Source organism: Gallinula chloropus (genome assembly GCF_964237585.1).
Source record: "Gallinula chloropus genome assembly, chromosome: 1".
Taxonomy (NCBI): domain Eukaryota; kingdom Metazoa; phylum Chordata; class Aves; order Gruiformes; family Rallidae; genus Gallinula; species Gallinula chloropus.
In genome coordinates, this window is record NC_140085.1 from 70,636,605 (window position 1) to 70,661,920 (window position 25,316).

Genomic DNA, 25,316 nt, shown 5'->3' on the forward strand with positions numbered 1-25,316 from the left:
CTGCCCAAGCCAATCCATTCCATGCCCAAACCCTGCACTACAGGCTTTATTTAAGGGAAGGGAGTTCATACAAGGTACTTCCTGAGAAAGACTGAACTGGTGGAGCAGTACCTGGCAGAAACCTCACACACTACAGATCTGCACTAGGAGAACGCCCAGCTATCTCGCCTCCCCTCCCAAGGGCAGAATACATCACAAGATGTGATTTGAGATGTCCCTCTCGCCTCTTCTGTAATATTTAGAAGGGCTGCATGTACACTGCAGACATCCACAGACCTGCCAACGTCCAAGGAGTCTAACAATGCCAGAAGCAGTACACACTCTGCACCCAACTGTACTGCTAAAAATGCACTTGGACTGGAAGAATTTGTTTCCCCATGATTACGGTGATTTCTGAAGTGCTAACGCTACACAGCCACATTTATCCTCAGCCTGCTCTGCCGATACGCTGTCTGCTATTCTTGTCCACGTAAAGCACCAATATAGCTTCAAAAAGATCTCTCTTCCTTTCTCTGGCCTGTACTCCCACACTTTCAGGAAGCTGCCTGAGCCTCTCATTTTCTAGTCTGCTATTCCTATACACACACACAGGCAGAGTTCTCAGCAACTCTGCTTCAAACCACAGGTAGCCAAAAATCCACCACAGCCACAGGCCTGTGGAGTCAGGAGGGATACGTGAAGCAGCACTACTTGAGGTGTATGTGGTGAGTGAGCCCCAGTTCCAAGAAATGCAGAGCGAGGTGCATTTGGACTCACCGCAAAGCAGATGAAAGTGCAAGCAAAATTCCTCAGGGGTCTCCCTGGAAAAGAAAACTCTTCCAGGAACCTATCCTGCTGCCCTTTCCCAAGGCATTTAAGAACCGATAGTTCTTTACAGGGATACCTCGCAGGCAAGGGCTGATTTCATAAATCTTCTGAGTGAAGTTCAATTTGGCACCTAACTTCCAAAGGAAACCTCATCTCACCAGTAAAACATGCAGGAACAACCTCTGGGAGCAAGGGGAGAGGAAAGAAAGAAGTGACCTGCAAGGAGTTAGAGATATTATTTATAGGGCTGAAAACATCCTCCCACACACATACATACACACCTTTCCTTTCTGCTATACTGGTCCCAAGCAAGAATTGCACAATAACATTACCTGAGCTGATCTAATTCAAGGATGCATCCAACAAAAATGATTCTCAGAAACTTAAGTAAACACAGCAGGGGCAGCTCCAAAATCCTCTGTCTAGCTCTCAAATAACCTAAGAGGGATCTAGATTCTGTAGGAACAGCTGCCACTGCCAAGAAAGCATCTACTCTCAAACAAGGTGGCAAACTTTTACCATTTCAGCCTAAAATAGGAAGGGAGTAATCCCTTGGAACCAACTGTCAGGTCAGAGCCACTGTCCCTTAACAGAGCTGAGACCACACTACTAATGATGCAGCAGCACTGGCAGGACTTGAGAGAGGGTGATGCACAGCCATTCAAGCAGGACTAGTGAAGAGGCTACATTTCTAAATCAGTATTCCATTCTTACGTAATTTGTTTCCACAAAAAAAAAAAAAAAAATTAAAAAACCCCCCTCACTTTCAGTTATTTAGTAGTTCTCTCTCGTAATTACAACATTCCAAGAACTAATTGCTCTCCATTCATAGGAAAGCATTCCAGCTAAGGCTTCTTTCCTGTTTTGAATTAAACAAAATAAAAACATCCAGCATTGGACCTCTTCGCTGTCTGGTATCATTCAGCCCATGCTGAACAGGACTAGAGTACTACTAGTTTACCTCGGCACGTAGGTACCGTACGGTGCAAAGCGTTCAGTGAGGGGTGGGAGAAGAGAGAGGAAATCACATCTCTAAGGTGGGACAAGAGATGAAGCCAAGACAGACGAGTTACAAATAAATCTGAAAGATTTCACAACAAAATGGGTATTTCTTCCACTGACACTACTCACAAGGACCTGAGAATAAATTAATAGCCAAATGGATAACACTCAACCAAATGAACAAAGTAGCTCCTGTACCAGTCTCATACTTGTCAGAGACCTTCTTAGTGTTCTGCATTTTGCAGGGGATGGGGACAACACAAACACTTCCCCAGTATGTGAGCCCAGTTAGTTTTCCAACTTGCAAGCAACGCTGAGACTTGGGAAGAAGAGATGCCTCCATCTGATGCACTGAGACAGGGCACAGGAAAGCAGTCTTGTGTCACAAGCATCCCTGCCTCCTTTCTCTCCCATCAGTAGTGCACACACATCAAAGAGATGAGTCATCCCAGCAAGGTCAGCCTTGAAATCTGTTGAGCCTCAAAAGCTGCACAGTCTTGAGCTGGTGCAGGGGACAAGACAGATAATCAGATAGCAAGTCACCTCTTTGCTGATGCTTCTGTGCAGCTGCATCAGTGCTACTCACTGTTTGGGAGCAAGAATGCTCAGTGAGTCGCCTCCCTCCCTGACCAGGCTGCCTCTCAGACAGAGGTGTCACGCAGGCTCAAGAGATACAGCATCTGCACAGCTTCAGGTGGTCACCAGCGTTATTTGAGACCGGATGTGGGATATGGACAGGTAGCTGGGTGGGTTGAGATCAAAAAACACTGGAGGGCTTGTCATCTGCCTGCCATGTAGGTGTCACAGGTAAGAGACAGGGCACTGGTTAAAGAGATGGAGTGGAGTCTGCTCATGGCTTCTTGCCAGCCCCTCTGTCCTTTGGGAAAAGGTACCTTGTACCATCGTTTCGTATTTTTGCTCTGTTGGTGCCATCACAAAAAGTAGTATTATTCTTAGAAAACATGTCAGTATTCTGAGAGAAAGGTGTTGCTTCAGTAAATTTCCTCCATCCGAGTCAGAAGAAAACAACTGAAAAATGGAGTTCTGAAATGCTAAATCATTCTGCTTTATACGAGAATACTTCAAAACAAAAAAACCCATAGCCATTAGAAAATAAAAAGACACACAAACTGACCTTCTGCTTAATCTTCCTCTCCCTGGGAATCTGACCAAACTTCTAAAGCCTTGTAAGGGTTTGTTTGGTGTTTCTGTTTTAAACCAAAGGCATTTTTTCCTGTATGTGTGAGCTTTCAGAAAATGAATTAAAAGAAGTCATGTTATCTGCCTGACAAAATCTGTCCCTTGCCTAGCTTACGGCCAATGCCACTAGCTAATAATGACTTCTTCTTTACTGGTTATCTCTTGCTCAGTTACCACTACAGGCTTCATCTAAATCCTCATCAACTCAGTGGAAGACAAAGATCGGGTCCAATAAAACAGGTCTTATAATCTCAGGTAAATAATTTGGTCTTGAAGAGTGACTTCTTTCCTCCTTTAGCTGCAAAAGTTTCTTTAAATTTTCAAGTAACTTTGGAGAAGGGAGAATTTCTCAAGTCTTCACCACAACAATCATCTAAACCATCTAAGCTGCTACCAGCCAGAAGGAACCATTTCACTGAAGTCTACCCAAATTGCCAGTGTTGGGTTAATACCAAACACAGGTTACTTGGCAAGTCTATGCTGTGCACACTTTAATTTTCATTAAATTTTAAGTTCATTGTCCTAGCCATGGTCCAGCCCCCTTTTATGCATCAACCAACACAGTGGTATCTTTAGGTTCAGAATACAAGCTGGTTTTTTTTTTTTTAAAAAAAAAGTTAACTCCCCAAAATCATACACCAGTTCTGTTAAACTGTGGGTCCTACTGCCAATAATCCCACAGCATTAATCATCCCAGCAAGGGGTTACAGCAAGATCATTACTGATTATTTGTATTACAGAGGGCACAAGCAGCTTCTACCTGTGATCTGACTCCATTGTGCTACACATTAACACTTACCATAGAATCACAGAATGGTCTGGGTTGGAAGGGACCCCAAGGACCATAGAGCTCCAAAACCCCTGCCACAGGCAGGGCCACCAACCCCCAGGCCTGGATCTACACAAGGTTGCCCAGGGCTCCATCCAACCTGGCCTTGAACACCTCCAGGGACAGGGCATCCACCACCTCTCTGGGCAGCCTGTTCCAGCACCTCACCACTCTCTCTGCAAAAACTTCCCCCAATATCTAATCTAAACCTTCCCTCCTTTAGCTTTAATCAATTCCCCCTTGTCCTGCTTTTGTCTGCCCTTTAAAAAAGTTGATTCCCCTCCTGTTTGTACGTTCCCTTCGGGTACTGGAAGGCTGCAATGAGACTGGAGAGGCAATGACGTTAAATGACTTCAAGGTCACAGAAAACACAGTGCCAGAGCAGTGACTGAACTAAAACCTCACATATCTCCATACAGTACCTTCAACTAAAGCCTACCCTCCCTGTCCACGACAAGAAGTATATGCACCAGGATGGAATATAGTTATAACCACGCTGTAAGGTCAGCATAGAAGAAATGAGACAAATTAAAACAAGATTTATGAGTTGGGTTAGCTTTCCATAGAAAGGGTACCACATACACCTTCCACGCCAAATCCAATCCAAGGCATTTATACCAAGTTCCCAGGAAAGCTGTGAGAAGCGTGGCTAGTAAGAGCTGGCACCTATGGACTGAACGTACCATTTCTGTGTTTGCATGTTTTGAGGACACAATTTTAATAGATAATTGAAACTGTGAAATGACCTCTAGCTTAGGCACGCGGGCCAAGCTTCCTCCCCTGGCCCAGCGTGGCTTCAGGCTTTGCTGCACAGTTAAACAGGCCCGGACTGTCCGTCAGCGTCAGCGAGCAGTGAAAGCAGGGGGCTTGGCACTCCGTGTTCTTAAGACGATCTAAGGCGACCTAACACATACAAGATCCTCCCTTTATTAAAGCAGCATTCTCCTACAATTAAACCTAAATGGCACAGCCCAGGTGTGTTCAGAAATGCAAACCAAGCTATAGCATGGTTGGAAGTCCACAGATGACAACAGTGATACCTGAAGGCTCCTGCATACCTCCAGGCAACAGCTCTACCCTTCACGCTAGAAAAGCAGACCACACTGCTTCAGACCCTTGGTGTCTCCCAGCATAAGAAAAGGAGAGATGGATTCTCAGCACAAGAACCACCATGTTTTCCTGAAACGATGACCACTTTTTCCTGTAGCTACTCTATCTAGCCTAAAGGGACAGTTCTTGTAAAGAAAGTAGGCGTGAACTTTTAAAAGCTTTGGTTCTGCTGTCAGGTAACACAGACCTGGCTAAAGCTTTATTCTCAGTTTCATCAACGCTTTAATCTCAGATCAACTGGTACCACCTCTGCAAAAACGTGCCCTGCCCTCCTCATGTTCCCAACTGCTCATTCCCACCTCCACACCGTGCTCTGCCTTGTGCTAGCACAAGCTGTCCATTTTAAGCCAGATCTGCTGCCCTATCAAGAGCATGCCTGCCCAAACATTTGTGCCAACCCACAGGAGGGGGAAGGGGAAGGTTGGGATAAGATCTGTCTGGGTACTACTAGCTTACCTCAAATTATGAGCCTCAAACTACTTCTTCAGCAAAACATTCACATTTCAAGTGCCTTTAAAGAATGGTTAAAAACCTGCAGAGAAGTAACCAGCTTCACATCAGCCTGAAGTTGGATACCTGCAAACACTTCTTCATAGAGAAGGTAGGAAAGGATGGTATCACAGTACCATGCAGGCACAACACAGGAGAATCCAGGAACCAGGAGGCTCAAACTAGGATAAAGACACAGCACCCTTGCTCAAATCACAATTTGCACTTGCCTCATCCTATCTTGAGCAGGACTTTTCTTCATATCCTACTTAAAGAGCCTCACCTCTTACGGTGCCGAGTCCCACTATACTTCAAAAGCAAACAGGTCATTACACAGCCTGACAACAGTCTGCAACCTCCAACATGCACGTGACAGCAACCAACAGGGCAGAGTTTAGGGAGAATATCCCTACCCTGCAAAAAGAGAAGTGATAGAGCATACAAGGAAGAGGCAGAACAGTAGGAGGCTGGACACTAGTTGGCCATGGGAAAAACAAACATCTCGGCACAAATTACTTGTGCCTGGAAAAATGCTCGGTGTTCAGGGCTTCTTAACAAGCCCACTGTCAGAATAATTAACAGTGGACAGCAGCAAGGTCTGAGACAGAGAAACAGAGGGAAGTTAACGACCCAGCCACGCAAGCTGCCTGTTACTTTTGCACACCGGGCTCCGTGCACTGCCTTTTCATTTCAGGCAGATGCTATGCAAGGCAGCAGCAATGGGAGAAATCAGACAGGCTGAGATTATCCTTTCATCTGACACACTGTTAAGAAATCAAAGTTAAAGTACTTTCCATTAACAGCCTAAATCACTCCAAGTTTACCACTGTACTGCCATAGAGATTATCAAACCCTCGCTTTTTTTTTTTCTCTTCACTGGAAGGACAAGATCAGATAGAATACTGCTGCTTTCTAAAACCAGGCATAGCATTTAGCTCCTATTTCAAGTGACTTGAAGAACAAACAGAGTTTGCAATCTCCAAGGGCTGTGTTTTCCCAGTAGCCTTGTCACCGCCACTTTTAAGGACTGCGGCTTCAAACACGTGAAAGGCGAGGTAAAGCTTGAGGAACAGACCTGAAGGCAAACCCAGCACGGTGATGTACGTGAACACACAGGCCTTCCGTTTGGGAATGTGAGAAAGCAGCAGGCTGAGCACAGGAAAAGGCAGGCATGAGAAAATCTATCCCTGCTTTGCCAGCCTAAAACGAGGGCTGAATTCCAGAGTGTGCTTCGCTGTTAACTGTTCATTCGTCCACTGATGGCATTCCAGTTCCCACCCCCAGAACACCACGAACCATACAGATATCCAAAGCCTGAGTGGGAAATTCAGGAGTTAAATATTTGAGCACAAAGAGCTAGGATATCAGTAAGTAAGAAATTAAAGATGATCCACATAACCTGGGCAAATAATACAATCCTTGGTCACAGGATCATGTTACTGCTGTGCTTGCACGCTGGGTTAGGAAAGTGCATGTCCAGACTCCACATGTGGTACATGGATATACTTTCCTTCACTTCTGTATGGAATGATAAAATTCACTTCCTTGTGTTTAACACTGGGAACACAGAATTCCTTCAGCTACCAGCACCTTTTGGGAATTTCTGCTTCTGTTTTACTGTGTTGGCAGCAGGTATGTCTTCTGACATTCAGGCTCAGTAGCCAGCACTTGGGAATGGCATAGGAAGTGCCTTTCCATAAAAGGACCATCCAAGCTGGTACAGCAGCAAGACAGAGAGTTAACAGTGAGCAGGTTGTGTAGCACAGGTATCACAAGTAAGTTCAACCTAAAGACAGGTAAGTACGTACCTTGTGAGAGCCAACTACTACGGTATCTGCCAGCTGTACGACACCGTTCTAAGTGTGGAGCTTCATAAAGGACACGGAAGCATTTGCAGGTTGGTGTTCAAGGTTGCTTTTCTTCTTTTTAGCCAGCTTACCTTTCTAGTTCTAATCACCCTCTAACTGCATTAGCACAGGACAAGCAGGGTTTGAGAAACAGCCCAACTTGCACTGACAGAAAACATTTGGTGTACACAGGGCTCCACGAGAAGGTCCCGTCTGACGGTTTACTCGTTTCTTAATCATTATGTGTAGAAAAACGAAGCCCAGGCACTCCATAAACAACACTTCCTCCTCAATTTTCTCAGCTATTAGGAACTTGAAAAAGAAGAGTCAGGGACTGAAAAGCAAAGAGATTGAACTATCAAATAGAGACAGTCATTCCAAAGCAGGTTTCAGGCATGCTGATGAAACAAATTAATGAAAGTGCTGGAATTGTCCCTGTGTAGTTTAACACCTGTTCCATCAGCCACAAAGCCATGCAGTTACATGTTTGTCCAAACAAATGCATCCTCGTCTTGCAAGGAACTGTGCTCACTTGTCTCTTATCAGCCATCAGAAGAGGTGTGGCTGACACGGCACGTAGAGCATTTGAATTATCTAAGAATCTCATTATTTTTTCCACCCTCTGTCAGCCAAATCTTGGGAAAAACCTAGAGAAATAAAATAGGTCAGGACACTTTATGCCAATAAATGGCGTCACGGCCCTAGAGGAGAGTCAAGGACAGGAAAATCCCCACAAATTTTCCCGAACGAAATTCACTGATAAGTCCTTCATAACCTGAAGAATGTCTGTCTCAGAAGATCAGGTTGCTTCTGCTGAGGAAACATCACAACGTGATTAAGAAACAGAGCAGAAGGTCCAATTCACATGGGAGGTTCTCACAACTGTTTCACTTGTCAGAGGCATCTGTACAACACAGTCTAACACCGAAGTATGAAAACCCTAAATGAAACTGGAAAAGCACCATAGTTCTGGTCAGCCCAAAGGTCTGTCCATGCTACTATCACATTTCCAGCAACACCCAGCAGGAAACGCTCAGGGCAAAAACACAAGGAATAAATTCTCCCTTGCACACTCCTCCAACAACCCACGGGTTAGGGGCTTTCTGAGCCAAGGACTGCAGCTGTATCCATCTAGTACGAGCTGTCTTCTGAAACCAAGTGCCTGTTTGGCCCTACAGCTCCTGGCAATAAGTTCAGTAACCTCACTGTATGTTGTGTGAAAGCAGAGTTCTCCCCTGTGTAAAACTGATGGATGCTTCCATCTGATCCTCACCATTCCTAACAACCCTTCCCAATTCAGCTTCTCTCTGCCTCTCCTGACCTTCTAAAGCAAATTTTTATGATTTCCACAGGAGTCTGCAATCAGCCCATCTGCTTACAGTTGATGCCATGGCAAAGACTTCCCCTTCAATTCTTAATTCCTTCAATCCCACCCTATTACCCCGGCTCCTGTTTTCCTTCCTCCACTAACCTCCAGTCTCACAGCTTCGACTAGGTGTATAGAAACACCACATCACTGGTTCAAACAGCTCCCTATCTACACCAGTGTGGAGAACCACCCCATGTCAAAGCTCACATCTTGCAGCAGTGCCAAGTATCTCCAAATTTCTGTGTGTCTGGCTGTGAAGATGGATGGGTTGAGACTTGCTTCCTCTCAGAGCTCTGGTGGAAATCAAGACAGAAGCTCCAACCCTGAAGTGCAGGACTTCTCACCCAGACTACTGTCACCACCAGTGCTGTGTCCAGAAAAAACCCGAAGGTCGCTAGATTGTTGGAGCTTACAAACCATCTCGGAAAAAAAAAAACCCACAGGGACAAATTCTTAATTAAAAAAATAGTCTATTTTTCAAATGTATGTGTTTCATTTCTAGAAGCATAGAGACCAACCAAGCTATTCATTTCTGTAAGCAAGTAATCTGAACAGTGGGCAAGAAAAATTTTGCTGACCGCTCAGAACTGTTCAGGCTGACAGTTTCTCACATGTTGCAGAGAAACCAAATTAAAAATGGAACTTACTCCATCCCCAAAAGTGATTATTCTAACCACCTCTAATAATTAACTCCCTTAATTGATTTTGGGTTTTGCTGTTTGCTTTTTGTGGACGTTTTCTTTTCCCCTCTTTAAAAGATGAAAATTTAAATATGTATGCGCTCACTATAATGCTGCTCAGTGTCCTCTGTACATAAATCAAAGGAGCTCTCTCAATGTCTTTGATCCATGGCTTTCACACTTTCTTCACCACTGTGCCAAACGCTTGCTGACAACCTGTGTTTATTTTTTAATTGAGGTTAAAGTGACACTTGTTGTTTGGAGGAAGGTTCCCCCCACCGTTTTTCAACAAAAAGGAGGCCAAAGCCCACACAGCTGAATGAGTATTGTCATATCACAGAGTGCTCTGTGGACCACTCATGGAAAACGGACAAGGAATTAGGAAACTAGCCCTCTTTCACAACAGTATTTAAGTTCACCTTGTAACTGGACTAGATGAAGTGATGGTGACATAACTCTTCAACTCCTAGGGAAACACAGAGTTTGCCCAGAGAGGCTGTGGAGTCTCCATCTCTGGAGTCATTCAGAACCCACCTGGATGCTGTCCTGGGCAACCTGCTGTGGGTGATCCTACTCTGGCAGGAGGGTTGGACTAGAGGATCTCCAGACATCCCTTCCAACACCTATCATTCTGTGATTCTGTGAGGTTCTTACCACAGCAAGGGCAAGTTTGAGTGATGGGACAGGGCAGCCTAAGCACACTATCATCACTGTGAGGGGCGAGTTCCAGGTAGGCAGCAAGCAAAGGGCCAAAGACTACACAAAGCCCACTCCCCATCTGTGAAGTGGGGCAATCCTAGCTCCCTACCTCACAGGGAACTGGCTGTAACAGCAAACATATTTAGACACTGGGCTAATGGAGACTTCTGTGTATCTTAGAAAGCATACAAATACCTCTGCTACAGAACACGAGTCAAAACCTGGTTTTTTTCAGAGTTTTTTATTTCCAAGAGCACTAATACTACAAGGGGTTCAGTTTCATTTAGAACCATAAAGCTCATTCTGCATCTATGACGGCTTCTCTTCTTGGTTGCAAATCCAAGTCTTCACACTAAAATGGAGAAATACCCCCCCAACCCAGCTGATCTGCCATCACTTCAGCCCTTCGTGGCCAAGGTTAATGGGTCTCACCACTAAAACATTAAATGAAAATGCAGTGTAAGAGAAAGTTTACAGAAGAAAGCTTTGATTAGCACTGTACCCAAGATCCGCCAAGGCATTATGTCTAAATGTGTAGATTTTTTCAGAGTTGCTACTTGTAAAATTTAAAGGGGTTTTTTTTTGTTAAAAAAACTACTAAGAAATGTGAAATTAAGGTGTATTGAGATCCAGTCACAACAGCAGAAAATAATTTTAAAGGTAAATACCAAGTACAAATCTTTGTGCCAAAGCATAGAAGAAAGTTCTACTCTTCTTTCATTAGTTCATTACAATGACTAGTTTACCCCAAGTTTGTAAATGCTCTGGAATTGCAGAAACAAGAAGCTTGTTTTCTTCTGCCAGTCAACAAATAAAAATGAGGGGTAAGGGAGCAAAATCTACTAATAGTACATCAGCATGACAAGAAACAATCAGTGCAATTAAAGAAAAGGATAATAAATAAGAAGCTTTTTTATTAAGCAAATGAAATATTACATAATATTACCTCGAAATGTACCAGATACATGAAATGGAAGTACAGTTACCATTACTTTCTTTTTTCTTTTCTTTTTTTTTTCCCCCAAGAACTACTTTTATTGCTTAGGGTTTTGATGGGGGAGATTGTACTTGGGATTACACTTCACTGCAAAGTCAAGTGCAGTCTATCACAAACAACACGTAAGATCTTAAGAAGAAAAATCAATCACCTAGCAAATAAAGTAATCTGGTATTTTCCAACATAAAAATCTAACTAGCCTCTGTATGAGGCTACCCAATTGCTTAAATAGGTAATTTGTGGATGTTGTATAGATTAGCAGAAAGGAGGACTAAATTTAGGTTGAAAGCCATATTTATCTGCACCTCAATGTGTTTTAATGGCTATCCAATAGCGCGAATCACTCGCTTTTTAGGAAAATTTGTAAGTACAGATGCAAAACAGTATCAGAACTGATTCTGTACATCAGAGTTTATTATTAAAGTGACAAACAGAAGTCATCACAGTCAGAGCGTGATGCAAGGTTTGTACAAGTGACAGCGTTTCGCAGGGAGTGAGCTCAGTGACTCCCAGCAGCGTTTGGTCGGGCAGTGAAAGCAGCAGCTCTCACGCCCGTGGCCGCAGCTCCAGCTCGGACACCATTTGTCACGTGTGAGAACCAGACTTAATGCTTCAGGAACACATTTTCACATGGGTGATAATGGAAACTGGGAGACCTTTGGAAAAGCACAGGTCAACCCACATTTGGCTCCTAGAAGCAAAGGATGTGGCTCTTCCCCATAACCAGAACACTTTCCTTTTTCAAATGCTGATCTGTAATTCCTCTTCCATGTATTCCCTGATGGTTTCTCTCTCTTTCATATGAATCTGGGTAATTAAAGCAACAAAGCCAATCTCTTGCTAGTCCTAGGAATCCAGACTTCACAATTCTCTCTCAGTCACAGACACAAATTCTTACGTAGCTTTCTTCCCACTTACAATTAACTACTGTTCTTGAAATGAAGACTGCTGGGGCTGAAACTTAGGAAACAATCCAGAGGAGACTAATAAGCACTTGAGAGCAGCTTTCCAGGGTGCAAAATTTTACATTGAAGCATCTGAATGCCTATACATCATCAAACTAAGTCTATCTCGCCTGGGATTTTGTCCCCACAAAAAACAGTAAGTCTCTGTTTCAAGAAAGATTCAGTGGAGAGAAAAGGTGATCCTTCCCCTGTGTAATTATATGGGTGTCATCCCCCCATCCCATACAGGCTGTTAGGCTTATAATCTTCCACATATTCTTCTACCGTGTTTTTTTAAAGCCATTTGTACTTTTAGCATCCACAGCATCCTTCAGCAGTGAGCTCCATAATTTAACACAGATGGAAGGAGAACTTGTTTTAATCTTGCTGGCTGGTAACTTCATTGCCTGCTCTAGTTTTGTGCCATCAGATATAATTGCTCCCCATACTACACTACTGTGCAACTTTACAGGTTTCTATTATACCTCCCTCAGCAGTCTCACTCCCAAGCTGAAGAGTTCTAGGCAACATAGCTTGTCTTCCTATGGAAGTTTCCTGAGACAATTTCACCATTCACAGAATCACAGGGGTTGGAAGGGATCTCCAGAGATCACCAGGTCCAACCCCCCTGCCAAAACAGGTTCCCTAGGACAGGTCACACAGGTTGGTGTCTAAACAGGTCTTGAATATCTCCAGAGAAGGAGACTCCACAACCCCCTTGGGCAGCCTATTCCAGTGCTCTGTATCATTTCCTGTATCTTTTTTGCTGCCACTACAAACCTTGCTGGTAGTGAGGAAAACATGCCGTAATCAGAACCAATACATGGTACGGATTCAAACTGCAACATATAATAATTTCTAGTTTAATTCCCTTCTCCCACTGCAGTTTTATTTGCCTATTTGACACTAAATTGAAAACTGAACTCAGTTTTCTATTTTATTTGTCAACCAAATAATTTCCTAATTTACAATCCCACCTGCCAGATGATTTCTGGGAGGCCAATCAGCACAGAGGACAGAACAGAGTTCAGGCAGACCTCACTGTTTTTCTTAAGCACAAGAGCCGTGAGATCACCTCACTCAAATGTCCCAAGAGGGGGAAAAAAATAAAAATACTGTCCTTTCTGCCCATTTCTTCAAGCCTGCAAAACTCAGCCCATCAACATGGCTCAGTTGGCTGTGCTAATTGGCTGTGCATATGCTATTAATTCACTCTCTTCTTACTTTGAGGTTTAAAAGAAGTTGTAATTTGTCCCAGTTGGGAGGTAATAAAAGCCAGCGCACGGTCAGTCACGGATGGCTCTGATGACTCAGCTGGTGTGAGTAGCTTGCTAAGACTATCTCCAGTGCGTTAGAGCCCAGTGTTTATTGTGCAACGTGCGATACATATCCCAGGCCACATGCCACCAAGTATTTTACAGCCCATAACCTTCTTCCCCTGGAAGCCGCTCCCACTGTCTTCCCCAAGTCCTCTTCCAGACAGCCCATTTGCTCAAGCCATTTGACAGTGACACCACCACGCAGATTGCCAGCTGAGAAATCTCTTTTACGCCCATCAACACTCCTGTTCCTGCAACCTGGTGCCCTTTCTGGTACTCCGGGATATACCAGGAACAAGCACACCCCCATCCCTCTGTGAAAACAGTTCAGCCCTTCATTTCCTCACCTCCTAGGAGATGGTGGGTCTGTCACCCCAGTCGTGTACCTGGTATCTATCTACAAGTGCCTACAAGAAGCTGCCAAACCCCAGCACAGTGCTGCTCTAAATCAGAGGGAGTTGGTCCTCTGGAGCTGGGATGAGGCTGCTGGGGACCAGAGCTGCCTCAGCAGAAAGGCCGTGGCACAGCTCACCACAGCCCATCAGCGTCACCCCCACCGCCCTCCAAGCTGCAGCTCGTCTCACCAAGCGGTGCCCACTTGTAGATGTGGCAAATGTGTATGTCTCATCTGCCAGGGAGGTTCTTTCCAGTAGCCTCCAGTGGTAACTGGGACCAACATCTTCACCCTGTAGGCTGCTGTACCTTGCACCCTACCAGCGCTAACCTCAACTTGTGGACAGGCCTGAGAAGGCTTGGCTTTGCCAGCGTTTTAAAGCACAGAGCAGGTAAGAAGGTAAAAACTCACCGTTCAAGACAGAGCACAGTGAGCAATCTCTAGTCCTCATCCACCAGAAGAAAAAGCTTGTGTCATGGGGGGAATCCCTAGAAACTGTGAAGAAGCTCCCCAGCACTGCTGAAATGCTGGGTTTGCTTTGTTTGTCCTTCAATTATGTCAGCAGAACTTCACAGTGCTCAAATCAAGGATAGAAACTACTTTTGTGTAAAGTCCTTTTTAGGGGGAAAAAAAAAAAAGGAGAAAAAGGAAAACACTGAATGCCTTGTTGTGGCCCTACTAAATGGGTAAATATGTCTCTGAATTCTAGTACTACTATCCCTGGCACTTTTATTAAACATTTCATTTATCTGGTAGAACTCCAAGCTCCTGGATTTCCACAGAATCCCATACTATTTAGAAAACATTCCTAGTTTCTCTTAATAGCTGCTTTGGAGGATCCCACTGAAGACATAATGGAAAAAACACTTCAGCCATACTCTGTTGAAATTCAAACTATATAAAGAATCTCACTCTTTGCTGCATTCCATCAGATTTAAGGATCCTCTTTACTGGATTCCAGTTGGTTTCCTACATATTAAACTCCTACTTTTCAAAACAAATAATTTCCAAATTGGATCAGACTCTACCTATTAGAAAAAAAAAGAAAGAAAAAAAAAAGCCAAAAAAACAACAAAACCAGACAAAAAACCCAACCACAAAGGAAAAAACCCACCAAGAAATCACTCATCATTCGTATTTATAACCACACTTAATTTTATTCTTAAACATCCAAACTCTGGATTTAAGATTAGCCAGCTGTTAGTAGCTTAACATGTAAAGCCCGGTGGTTACATTCAAAGTATTTGTGTGGAGCTGCACTAACACTTAACTCTTGCAGTCACACCCAACACTACTCTTGACATTACACACATCTTTAAAATGATTTACAACGCTATTTATTTCCATGTGCAAACATTCCATTGAACACCAGCATAAATAGAGCAGAGAATCTCATCTACCCATTTTCTCTCCAGACTGTCATAACCAGGACAGCGCTTGCGAACTCTGCAAGAACACCACCAAAGCAAAGAAAGTGCACGTGGCTCAACAAGGAACAACCTTTGGAAAATCATTTAGATGAAGAATCATTTACAGCTTTCCTTAGCTGCTATGCCCAGTTCACTCTGCAGCTCAGTAGCATTACAGAAGAGAAGCAATACCATCTATCAGTGAAAAGCTTACCTCCTTTCAAAATCCTTAATTTATCGCTGCTCTAGACGTTCCATAAACAAGTTCAACTTCAGCTGGAGTTTTCTGTATTTATTTTCCTGCCAGCAGTGGCATTTTTGGAAGAAAAAAAAGAGTATAATCTGGCCTTGAGTTCCATATATATAACTAAGGAAACAGATAAATAGAGTAGCTGTCCTCTGTGCCCCAACAAAGCTCTGCCTGAAGACACCTCAATAACACTAGAGCCAATAAGGTCTACATTTGGCTTGCATTGTAGACCTAAGAAAAATAACCCTCAGTAGCATGAATATATTGCCACAGCTCTGCTGTTAGAAGCAAAAGAGTTTTGGTGGTCTGTTTGATCTCTCTGTTCAGGCTGAACCTGAGCACATACCTGGGTTCAGTTTGGCTTCTTCAGCATTGCCTAGAGGAACAACCCACCCATGGGCTGTCCTGGGTGGCCTCCTTCCCTCAGGAGGCACAGGAATACATTGTGATCTGAAAATTAACTGCTGTGACAATGCTAACAGCTGACCACCAGCCACTGCCTTTGCCAGTGAGTCCTCCCTTATGAGATTATAAAGGTGCATCTTATCAGAGAGGAATGCCCCGCTACCCCAAGGGAAAAATAAAACGTGGGACAACAAAGTGTGCAGCCTGCTCTGCATTCAGCTTCAGGGGAGGACAGTGGTCAAGGGAAGGGAGCAGGAATTGCTTTGGCAGCCACATCTGTCTGCCATCTCTCCCAGGCACTCCTGCCCTGGGCCAGGAGCAGGATTGCAGCAGAACAGCTACACCTGCATCACGTGCCTGCCGCTCCCCAAGCCAAGTTCACGGCGGGCTGTGGGCACAGGAACACCACCCTGCCCGCACGTGGCTTGATCCAGCCACGGGGACACGGTGAAGCAGTAACTTACCTCTGCTGAGCCGCCAGAGAGAGAGCGGGCCCCACCAAAAAAAGCCAACAGTCAAACAGCCACCCCTGTGACCCCAAACACCCTGTGAACTAAAAAGCCAGGAACAAATCAGACCACTCTGTCACCAATTTCTGTAATAAACACCGTATTTTTTTCCCATGCTGCATTACAAACACTGTGCCTCGCTACAGATCTGCAGAGGTATGCTCATTATTATTTTATGCCTGTTTCAGACAGGGAAAGCAAAGGCCAAAGAGAACATTTCCAGAAGCACTTGCTTTTGAATTTCTATCACCCTGGGGATGCACAGTTGAAGGCACTGAACCACGAATACTCCAAAACAAACACATGCAAAAAAAAGAGAAAAAAAAACCAAATCCAACAAATTAGCCAATTTTTTGGATTGTAGGTCAGAACCACACAACCAGCCAAAAAGCACAAGTTGCCTTAGCTCTCCTTGCACACAGCAAGCATGTTATTCGGAAAGCCTTTGTCATAAGACTTCAGAAGTTAAGCTATCACCAGTAAGCACCCAAGGTCCCAAAAAAGGCAGAAACCTCACTTCTGTGTAACTGTACAAGACTTTATCTCCTGCTTATCATCATTTCTATCAGCAGAGCGGTGCTTAGCCACCTCCCTCCAAAAGGCACTTAGAGAGATGCAAGGTGTAATATGCATGTAAATTATCATTAAAGTACCCTCTGCTTAATTGGGGCATTTCAGATTGGGGCTGCTGTTTTAATGGGTTGCCTCCCAGGAAACTGACTTCACCTGTAATGACACAGTGAATAGTAATGACCAGTGTTTAATTGGGGCAGTGTTAGTAAAATTTTGCTTCAGAGGGATTAAATTTAGCTGGTGCCAAGGAGTTAAGTGATTAATCAGGTGTTAAACAGTATGCACTGCTAAACGCTGGTCTCCCGTTCTGTCCTACACCCACTGAACTTAATGAGAGTTTTGTCATTGGCACTAAAAGGAGAAGGATCCTCCTCCTAGTACACAAGTTCACTAATAAACGTTAAGGAACATACTCTGCCTTAACAGACAGCCTTGGCTAAAGGTAACAGGTTCTGGCTGCATGGTGCCTCAGCATGGGAAACCTTTGGTGGGAGACAGCTCTTTGCAAAAACAGCATCAGTGAAGTATTAGAAGACATAAAGAAAGTAAGCAAATCTGGGAAGCCAGTTAAGATTGAAAGCTATGCTGGTTCTTTGCCCTCCAGCTTGCATGAGCAGTCTTTTTCTCGCCCCCTTTGTTTTTTTTTAAATGATGACAAAGTACATCCTCAAATCTGGAATGAGCACCAGTGAGGTAATTCCTTGAGCTACAGGGTTCTGCATCAACTCCTGCGGTGCCCATGCAATCACAGGGCCCACCACGCACAGCTCACTGCACGAGAAAGCACTTGCATCCACCAGCACACAGCTGCATAAAATCTCTGCCGGAGTCAGCTGTGAAACCCGACTCAGAGAAGGCTCTGCCCACTGAAAGCACTCTCCCTCCACTCGAGCATCCCATCGGCCAGGCGCATGCAAAACGAGCCTCTGGGCTCTGAGAAGTCCTGGTCTGGGAGATCTGAGGTAGTTGATCCCCCACCACCATATTCACAGTTTTATTTCCTCTGCAACTCCACACCTGCGCCAACACAGTTGTTTGTATGGTAAATCAGAGTAAGTAAGTGGAAGTGTCAGGTTTATAAAAACATAAAAGACAAATGAAAGTGTGCCTTTTAGGACTCTTCTATTTGCCTGCTGAATTTTGAGCCTCCATATGATGGCATGGTGATATTCTCAATGTATTATAATTTCAGGAAAGAAAACAAGGAGATCGTCACAACTGGAAAGCTTCAGATGAGCTTTTAAACAGAACTCATCACCCACATTGACCTCAAATAATGACAAAGATCATGTCCATACTTCCAGTCCTGCCTCCTGTGCTTTTGCTCTCATGTAAGCTTTTGCCAGGATGTTTACACTCTCCTATGCCTCAATACTCCCATCTGGGGGAGGAGAGGTGAGGCTCTAAGTATCACTTGCCAATATTGTAAGGAGGGAGTGCCAATGTCGTGGCACCATTTATGACAGTGTATCGGCTAACTACTACAGCTCAGGCAGAGGAACTGGTTTACGACAAACGCAGACATCCCAACAGCATGGATGAGAAAAAGTGTCAGAATATGACAACCACCCCAGATGCCCCTTCCCAACCCAGCTCGGAGTCAAAGGCCTCAGGCTCTGTTGAGCTGGAGTCTGCCATAAGCTTGAAGCCTATCAGCTGATGCAGAGAGTACACTGATGCCCTAAGTTGTAGTGAACACTGAGTGTCCGACCTTCATGCTCAGCTCTGACCCCTAAGATCCTATTTTCTGAACCCCAGCAATGACTTCTCTCTGCAGCTTGAAGCTCTTTGTGCACATGCTGAAAATTCCCTGCCACAATGGGTCAGCTTGCCATCAGCCAGGCAAGCACACACCCAAGCGTTGGTAGGATCAAGGTATTAGGCATTAGGTTTCTCCTCTCCCCGAGAAAGAGTTAATGTAAGTAAGCACACATACTTGCCACAAAGCAAACACATATCAATATACAATCACACATACCTGCTGATAAGTACTTGACACGAACCGAGATACTACTGCAAGTTTATATTGATTGCCACTAGTTAAACATATACCAAAACCTCACCTTCTCAAAGTTTTCCTGTATCTTATTAGCATGCTGCTCTAATAAGGTGGGATACCGAGACTGAGTGCTGAGCAGCTCAGGCATAAAACACAGCCTTAGCCTTCACTCCCTCTGCTGAAGCTTTCCATGGTTCATCACCCCAGCTGCTGTGGCATCTCCTGCACGCACCCTTGCCCCGTGTTGGAAGAGGAAGGGGGAAAAAAAAAAACACAAGATACCTCTACCAGCAGCACCACCACCACTTCCAGTTCACATGCTCCTCATGCAACTCTGCAACAGCCTCGCAGCACAATACTTGGCCACTTTTCAGAGCAGCTCAGCAGAGAAGCTGGAGTACTGTGCAGAGCTTGCTCCTCTGCCTCGACCTCGTGCTCCGTGCCGGGAACCGTATTGGCACGCTGAGGAAATAATCAATCGCGCTTGTATAACCGCGCTACCATTTAAACAACTCCTCTTGCATCCAGCTGCTGATTTCAGCCACCTTTACCTCTGCCTTGTGGAAACAAGCATCCAAACACAGCGGTAGTTAGAAAAACTGAAGAGAAAGTTACCCAGAATTATTTGCCTGGTGAAGAAATCCTGTAATTTGAAATTCCCGTTTCTGTCTGAAAATACACACTTTCCTGTATTTGAAACTATTAAAATAATCACCCACAGAGAAGCCAGCAACAGTAGTGTCTGTCTTCCAACACAGATAACTGCAAGGGTCAACATATATATAAATAAATCATACATTAAGGAAACAAAAATAAGTTCAGACCATGGTGTTTACAATTAGTTACTTAAAAAATAAATCAGTTTCCCGATACCTAAATGTAACAAGTATTTGGAATTTAATCATTTCAAGACTCAAGCAGAAGTTTTCTCTCTCTCCTGCTACGTAGTCGATCCCTTACAGTATGACTCCGTAACGTACCTCAGTGAGGTTAGGGAAGGACCAGTTTTACTGTTCCTGAAATCAACAGTAGTTTTGCTGCTGACTTCTGCAAGAGCAGATGTAAGGCTCGTATTTTCAAGAGGACACATTGAAAACAGGGAAGCACAACTTATATGACACTACTTTACGATGAGATTCATGATCTTCTGTCCAGAGAGAACACATCCTAACTTTTCACAGGCTTTGACTAGAAAAATAACCAGCAGTTATATTTCAGTTCTTATATAGGGATCTGCTTTGTTAACTGTATGCATTTTGCTTGCATTAACATTTTGCCATACTGTAAAGCACGTACAATACCCCATTATCCAATTTGTCCATCTATGTTATGAAAAGTCAAACTAGACTCTCTAAGCCACGAGACTTCACGGGACACAGGCCCGAACCCATTTACCTCAGCAAGAGAAAATGTACCCAGGAGCTTTCAAATTGTGGTCCTACTGTATAGAATGCATGACTTCCACAGAAAACGTGTACACACACACACACAGAGTCAGGACAGGCAAACAAACAGCCATGCTTTCAAGCTAAGTAAGTAAGCGTTTATTCCAGGCTCTTTCCCTTAGATAGAGTCTGGAAGTCACCTTTTCCTTCCAGGCAGGGAGAGACAACTGCTAAAGCGCTCTTACTCGGGCAGAGCTAGTAGCAAGCAGCATGGAGATTTCTGGCTGGCAAGAAGGGAAAACAACTCCTGAAGAAAACGCATGACTGAAACACAACCAAAGGGTGAGGGACGGAGAGAGGAAAGCACTATTTCCAGCAGGCTGCTAGATAGGAAGAGCCTGGACAAAAAAAGGAAACTCGGGCATTTTTTTTGGTGTTTTTCCCCATTGTCTCAACTTTGTATCACCTACACTTAGAAGTAGAAACTTCACGGGGTAACCCCCCTTCTTCCACAGGCCAAGCCACGAGAAACACATCTCCTGGGCCCTGGCACAGCGAGACCGGGCTGCGCAGCCCCGGCTCCCCTGCCCCATGACGGGCAAGCGATGCCCCTACACGCAGCGCCTAAACCCAAACAACAACGTGGGTATCACAAGGGGGGGGGGGGGGGGGAATAAATGAACGGCACAAAATAACAAACCCCAAGCCCTGTAAACCGGCTGCTGAGGGGAGCAGCGGCGGCTGCATCTCCCTGACGGCAGGAAACTTTCTGCGAAGTTGCTGGCGGGGGACGGCGGGCAGCCAGCCCCGCGGGAGGCCAGGCCGGGCCGGGCTCCGGGCTCCGGGCTCCCTTTAACAGCGCCCGGCGCGCCGCCGGCCCCTGCCGCGAAGAGCCAACGCCGCCGAATCCCGGCCGCGGCGGCTCTGCTTGTGCGTGTCCCCCCGGGGCGGGCGCACGGCGCTGACAACCGACGGGAGCCGCGTCCCCGCAGCCCCCCCCGCTCCCTTCACCCCGGCACGAAGAGCTCGGCGCTCCTTGACGGCCAAGGCTGGGGGCTGCGCGCCCCGCGAACGTGGGGGGACCCCGAACCTCCCCCTCCCCCCCCCCACGACCGCCCTTCACGCGGTGGGGGGAGGGAAAGGGGGGGTGTGGGGGGAAGGGAGGGGGAAGAAACAGTTATTTTCACCCAAATAACCCGGGGCAAAACGCAGCGCCCACCGCGCCCCGGGTGCGGGCGGGTGCGTCCCGCGCTGACAGGGGCCGGACGGAGAGGGGCCGGGCAGAGGGGTCAGGGGCTTTACCTTGATGCAACACTGAGCAGGAGTCTCAGACATCTCTCAGGAGGGAAACGGCGAAGCCCGGCGGGGCGGGCGGACGGGAAGTTCTCGGGCTTTCCCCACTTTCCGCTCCTCTCCCGGCGCGGCGCGGCCCGACCCGGCCCGTCCCTTCAAGGGGAAGTTACTGCCGCCACCATCGCCCGGCGGCGGGCGCGGCGCGGCCCGCGGAGCTGCCCGGGGGGAGGCGCCCCGCGGCCGGAGTCCCCTCCTCAACAACGCCGCCGCTCCGCCGGGGGCGCGCAACCGCTCCCGCCTCCGCCGCCCCCCCCTCCCTCTCCGCCCCGCGCGCCTGTGGCCCCGTGTGCGTGCGTGTGGTGTGTGTGCGTGTGTGTGTGTGTGTGTGTGCGTGTGACTGCGCGCTCTCAGCCCGTGCGGGTCCGTGTGTGAGCCCGTGCGCGCGCGCGCGGCACGGGGCGGAGGGGACGGGGGCGCCGGGGGAAGGCGGAGGGGGAGGGAGGGAGGGAAAGGGGGGAGGGGGGGGGATGGGCGGGGGCTCCGGCGGCGGGAGGGGGCGGGAGCTGCCGCCGCGGCCCCGCTCCCCTCCGGTGTTTTCCTTCCTGGAAGAGAGAAACCGAAAGGCGGCGGGGGCCGGGCCGGGCCTGGCCGGGCGCTCGGCGCCCCGCCCCGCGCCGCTCATTGATCCGGAGTTTCGGGGCCGAAACTGACGTGGGTTCCCGGCATCTCGCACCGCCCCTTAAAGGGGCCGCGCAGCCCGCCGCCGGCGCGAACGGCCGCCACCGCCGGAGGGGAGGGGATGGGGGGAGGCGGTACCCCGCCGCCGCGGCGGTACCGAGGCCGGCCGCCGGCGCTCTGGGGTGCCGATGCGAGCTGAGCAAAGGGGGGGCGACCGGTCCGCGTCGTGTTATGTCGCGTCATTTGTACTTCACGGGGGGGGGGGGAGAAGGGGCGGCGGGCGTCGCGCGGGCCCTTTAAACTCCCGGTGTCGGTCGGTACCGGCCCTCAGCGCCGGGCCGAGCAGCGCCACGGGCGAACGTGGGTGGGCAGCGGGTGGAGCACCGGCCGGCGGGCAGCACAATGGCCTTTGTTCCGCCGGCGGGGCTGCCCCTTTAAGAGCCCCGACCAGGAAATGAGGCTCGGGTTACCGCGGGGCACGGGAAGTCCGGGGCGGGGGGAGGAAGACGAGCAGCGCCGGCCGCTGCTTCGCTTCCCCCAGCGCCGCGGCGGCTGGGTCTCGCCGCCCTGCAGACACCCACCTCCCCGTCTGTGTCTGCAAAGCCCCCGGGACCGGGGGGTCTCCCTCCCCGCGTGGCCGGGTGCCCCCCAGCTCTGCCCCGGGAGATGCCCCTGCCAGCGGGGCGAGGGAAGCCCCTGGGACTCAGCCTGTGTTGAGACCCCGAGCGGGTCGCACGTTGCTCGGCACAGAGGTCCCGGGGAGTGTTGCGTCACCCGCAGCGTATGGGATACTCACTGTAACCTGCGTTACGTCCAGCTGCAGCAGTATCACGCCGTCTCGTATCACCCCCCGGCTCTTTGACGGGACTGGGTACAGCCCTAACCCTCACCAGACAGAAAGGCCGGGTGGGAAAGGCGAAAAATAACTCGCCCACCTCAAGTCTAGATCTCTCTTTGTGTCTTTAAAGACGTTTTGGGGGGTCTTTGGAGGCACCGCTTCATTGCAAGTCCCAAACGCGCTTGAGAGCACAGCCCTGCTTGTGCCCATGCCGCCCGCAAGGCAGAGCCACCTCAGGAGCCTGCTGCTGGGCTAGAACGGGCTCCTATAAATGGGTTCGGTGCCACCAAAAATAGCAAGCGACAGGGAATGCTACTGCAGCGTTGTAAAGTGAACCTTAGCTCACCTTGGGCGGCATCTCCTTAACCATGGGATGCTTGCGTCGAATGCAGCGCTGCTTCCCCTGCATGGGCAAGAGGCCAGACTGCTGGGATCTCCCCATAGGCACCCACCCCTTGGTGGGCCACTGCGGGCCGTTTCACAAACCAGGACCACCTCCCTGCAGCCTCTTGCAGCTTCGTTTTGGCCAGTCCCTGAAACTGAGCAAGAAAGAGGGAGAGAACGCACTACTCCGTCTCAGCCCAACAACCAGGGACCCTTCTTTAATATGGGGCCAACTCAGGAATGAAGGATTCATATTTACCCGTCTTGCCTCAGCATGGCTGAACTGCTGGAGTAGAACAGTTCCATATCCATTGCTTTTAGAAAGCCACTCTCTCCTCTGTTACTCTCTCTGCTTCATCGCTATGATGTTTTCCCTTTCTACCTGCGTGATTAGTGCTGGCTTTCCCCAAGTGCTGAGTCATTACTCTGTAATTCTCATGGCAAGTTGGGGTTTTTTTAAACTGTAGAAAGTAGAGATGGAAAAGACCTGTGAGGTCATCTCCTCTGCTCCCCTGCTGGTAGATGATTTACAGCACAGGTTTCATTGATCTGTCTGCTTTTGGTTTAAATGCCTCAGGTATTCAGGCTTCCATCTCTTTCTTTTGGAGACTGGTTCACAGTTCAGCAGGTCCCATGGCCAGGAAGATATTTAGCCTAAATTTGCATTTGTCCAGTATCACCCAATTACTCCTAGTTATGACCATGTATTGTGCTCTCCTGAACAACTGTTCTCCTCTCTGTATGCCATGCTTTGCACCCAGGTATCATGTCTTTTCCTAGCTATTGTCATTTGTTCTTTTCATCTCCTTTCATTAATTAGTCCCTGCAGCCACTGTATCATCATCATCATCATCATTTTGGTTCTCTGTTTCCCACACAATTAGTTATCATCTCCTCTGACCACAGATGCCCACATTTAGGGACAAGTACCCACCCAATCCTTTGTGAACACGGCCAAAACCCCATCATGGTTTAGTTTGAGCTGCCTCAGATGCCTGTACAAAATTTGTCACCTGCCGTTGCCCTGAACCAGATCTGATCCTGTTGTTCCTCTGTGTTCCCTCTTGCAGTGCAGCTGCAATCTGTTTTCCTCCACAGAGACTGTGGTGAAGCCATGTGTCCTGAGTCTCCTCTTTCTGCCTGGAGTTTTGACATCTGTTCTCTCCGGGGTCACTGGTATCTGCTGTTCCTCACACTGTGATTAGCAGCCCTTACAAATACAGGCCTTGATCCACCTTGGCAGACCTCTCAACCAGCATGACGAGTGCCTGTCCAAGATCACAGCCTGGTTTAGAGCTGTTTTCTTCCAGCTCCTCTTCTTTTTTTTCCCACTGTTCCACTAAATGGGAGCACAGTGGATGGCAACCAGAAAGATAGGGGAAGAAATGGTGAATGTGTAGAGAAGGCCACAGCTGTGCAGCACCATTCTAGCCAGAAGTCAATCCCACTGAAGGTGCTGTAAGCTGGGAAAGGAAACGTGGCTGGACAACACACATGCCACACCACCCTGTGGGCTGCATGTACCTCTGGAAGCAGATATGCCTTAGCCATGCTTGCCAGAATCCAGCACATCTGAACGGATAACATCTTTGAATGAGGAAGACCATACACCTTGTACTGTGTTAGCTCTTCATTCTGCCCTTGTTTCTCTCATTTCCCACAGTTCCTCTCATTAGTTAAACCTTTTGAGACCTCAGACTGTGTGGTCCCAGCTGGCAGGAGACAGAAGACACTACCAAGTCTCCTGGTGAGAAGGATGGTCTGGGGTTGCAGGGCAGTTGCTCTGGAAACGTAAGGAGAGAGCTTCTCTGTCTGTCAGGTCACCTTTAGCTCCGCTCCACGTGGAGGTAGCACAGAGCAGAAAGGAAGTGCATCAGCTCATATTAAACCTTGAACAGACTACCAGT

General features: G+C 47.4%; 1 protein-coding gene across 1 annotated transcript in view; it reads right to left on the minus strand.

The window, feature by feature from the left end:
• Positions 1-21,606, minus strand: part of ETV6 (ETS variant transcription factor 6) — a 140,220-nt gene extending 118,614 nt beyond the window's left edge. The window contains exon 1 of the mRNA XM_084275304.1: positions 21,519-21,606. Coding sequence (XP_084131430.1) covers positions 21,519-21,551 — 33 coding nt within the window. The 5' untranslated portion in view covers positions 21,552-21,606. The remainder of the gene's footprint in view (positions 1-21,518) is intronic.
• Positions 21,607-25,316: the final 3,710 nt, after the last annotated feature.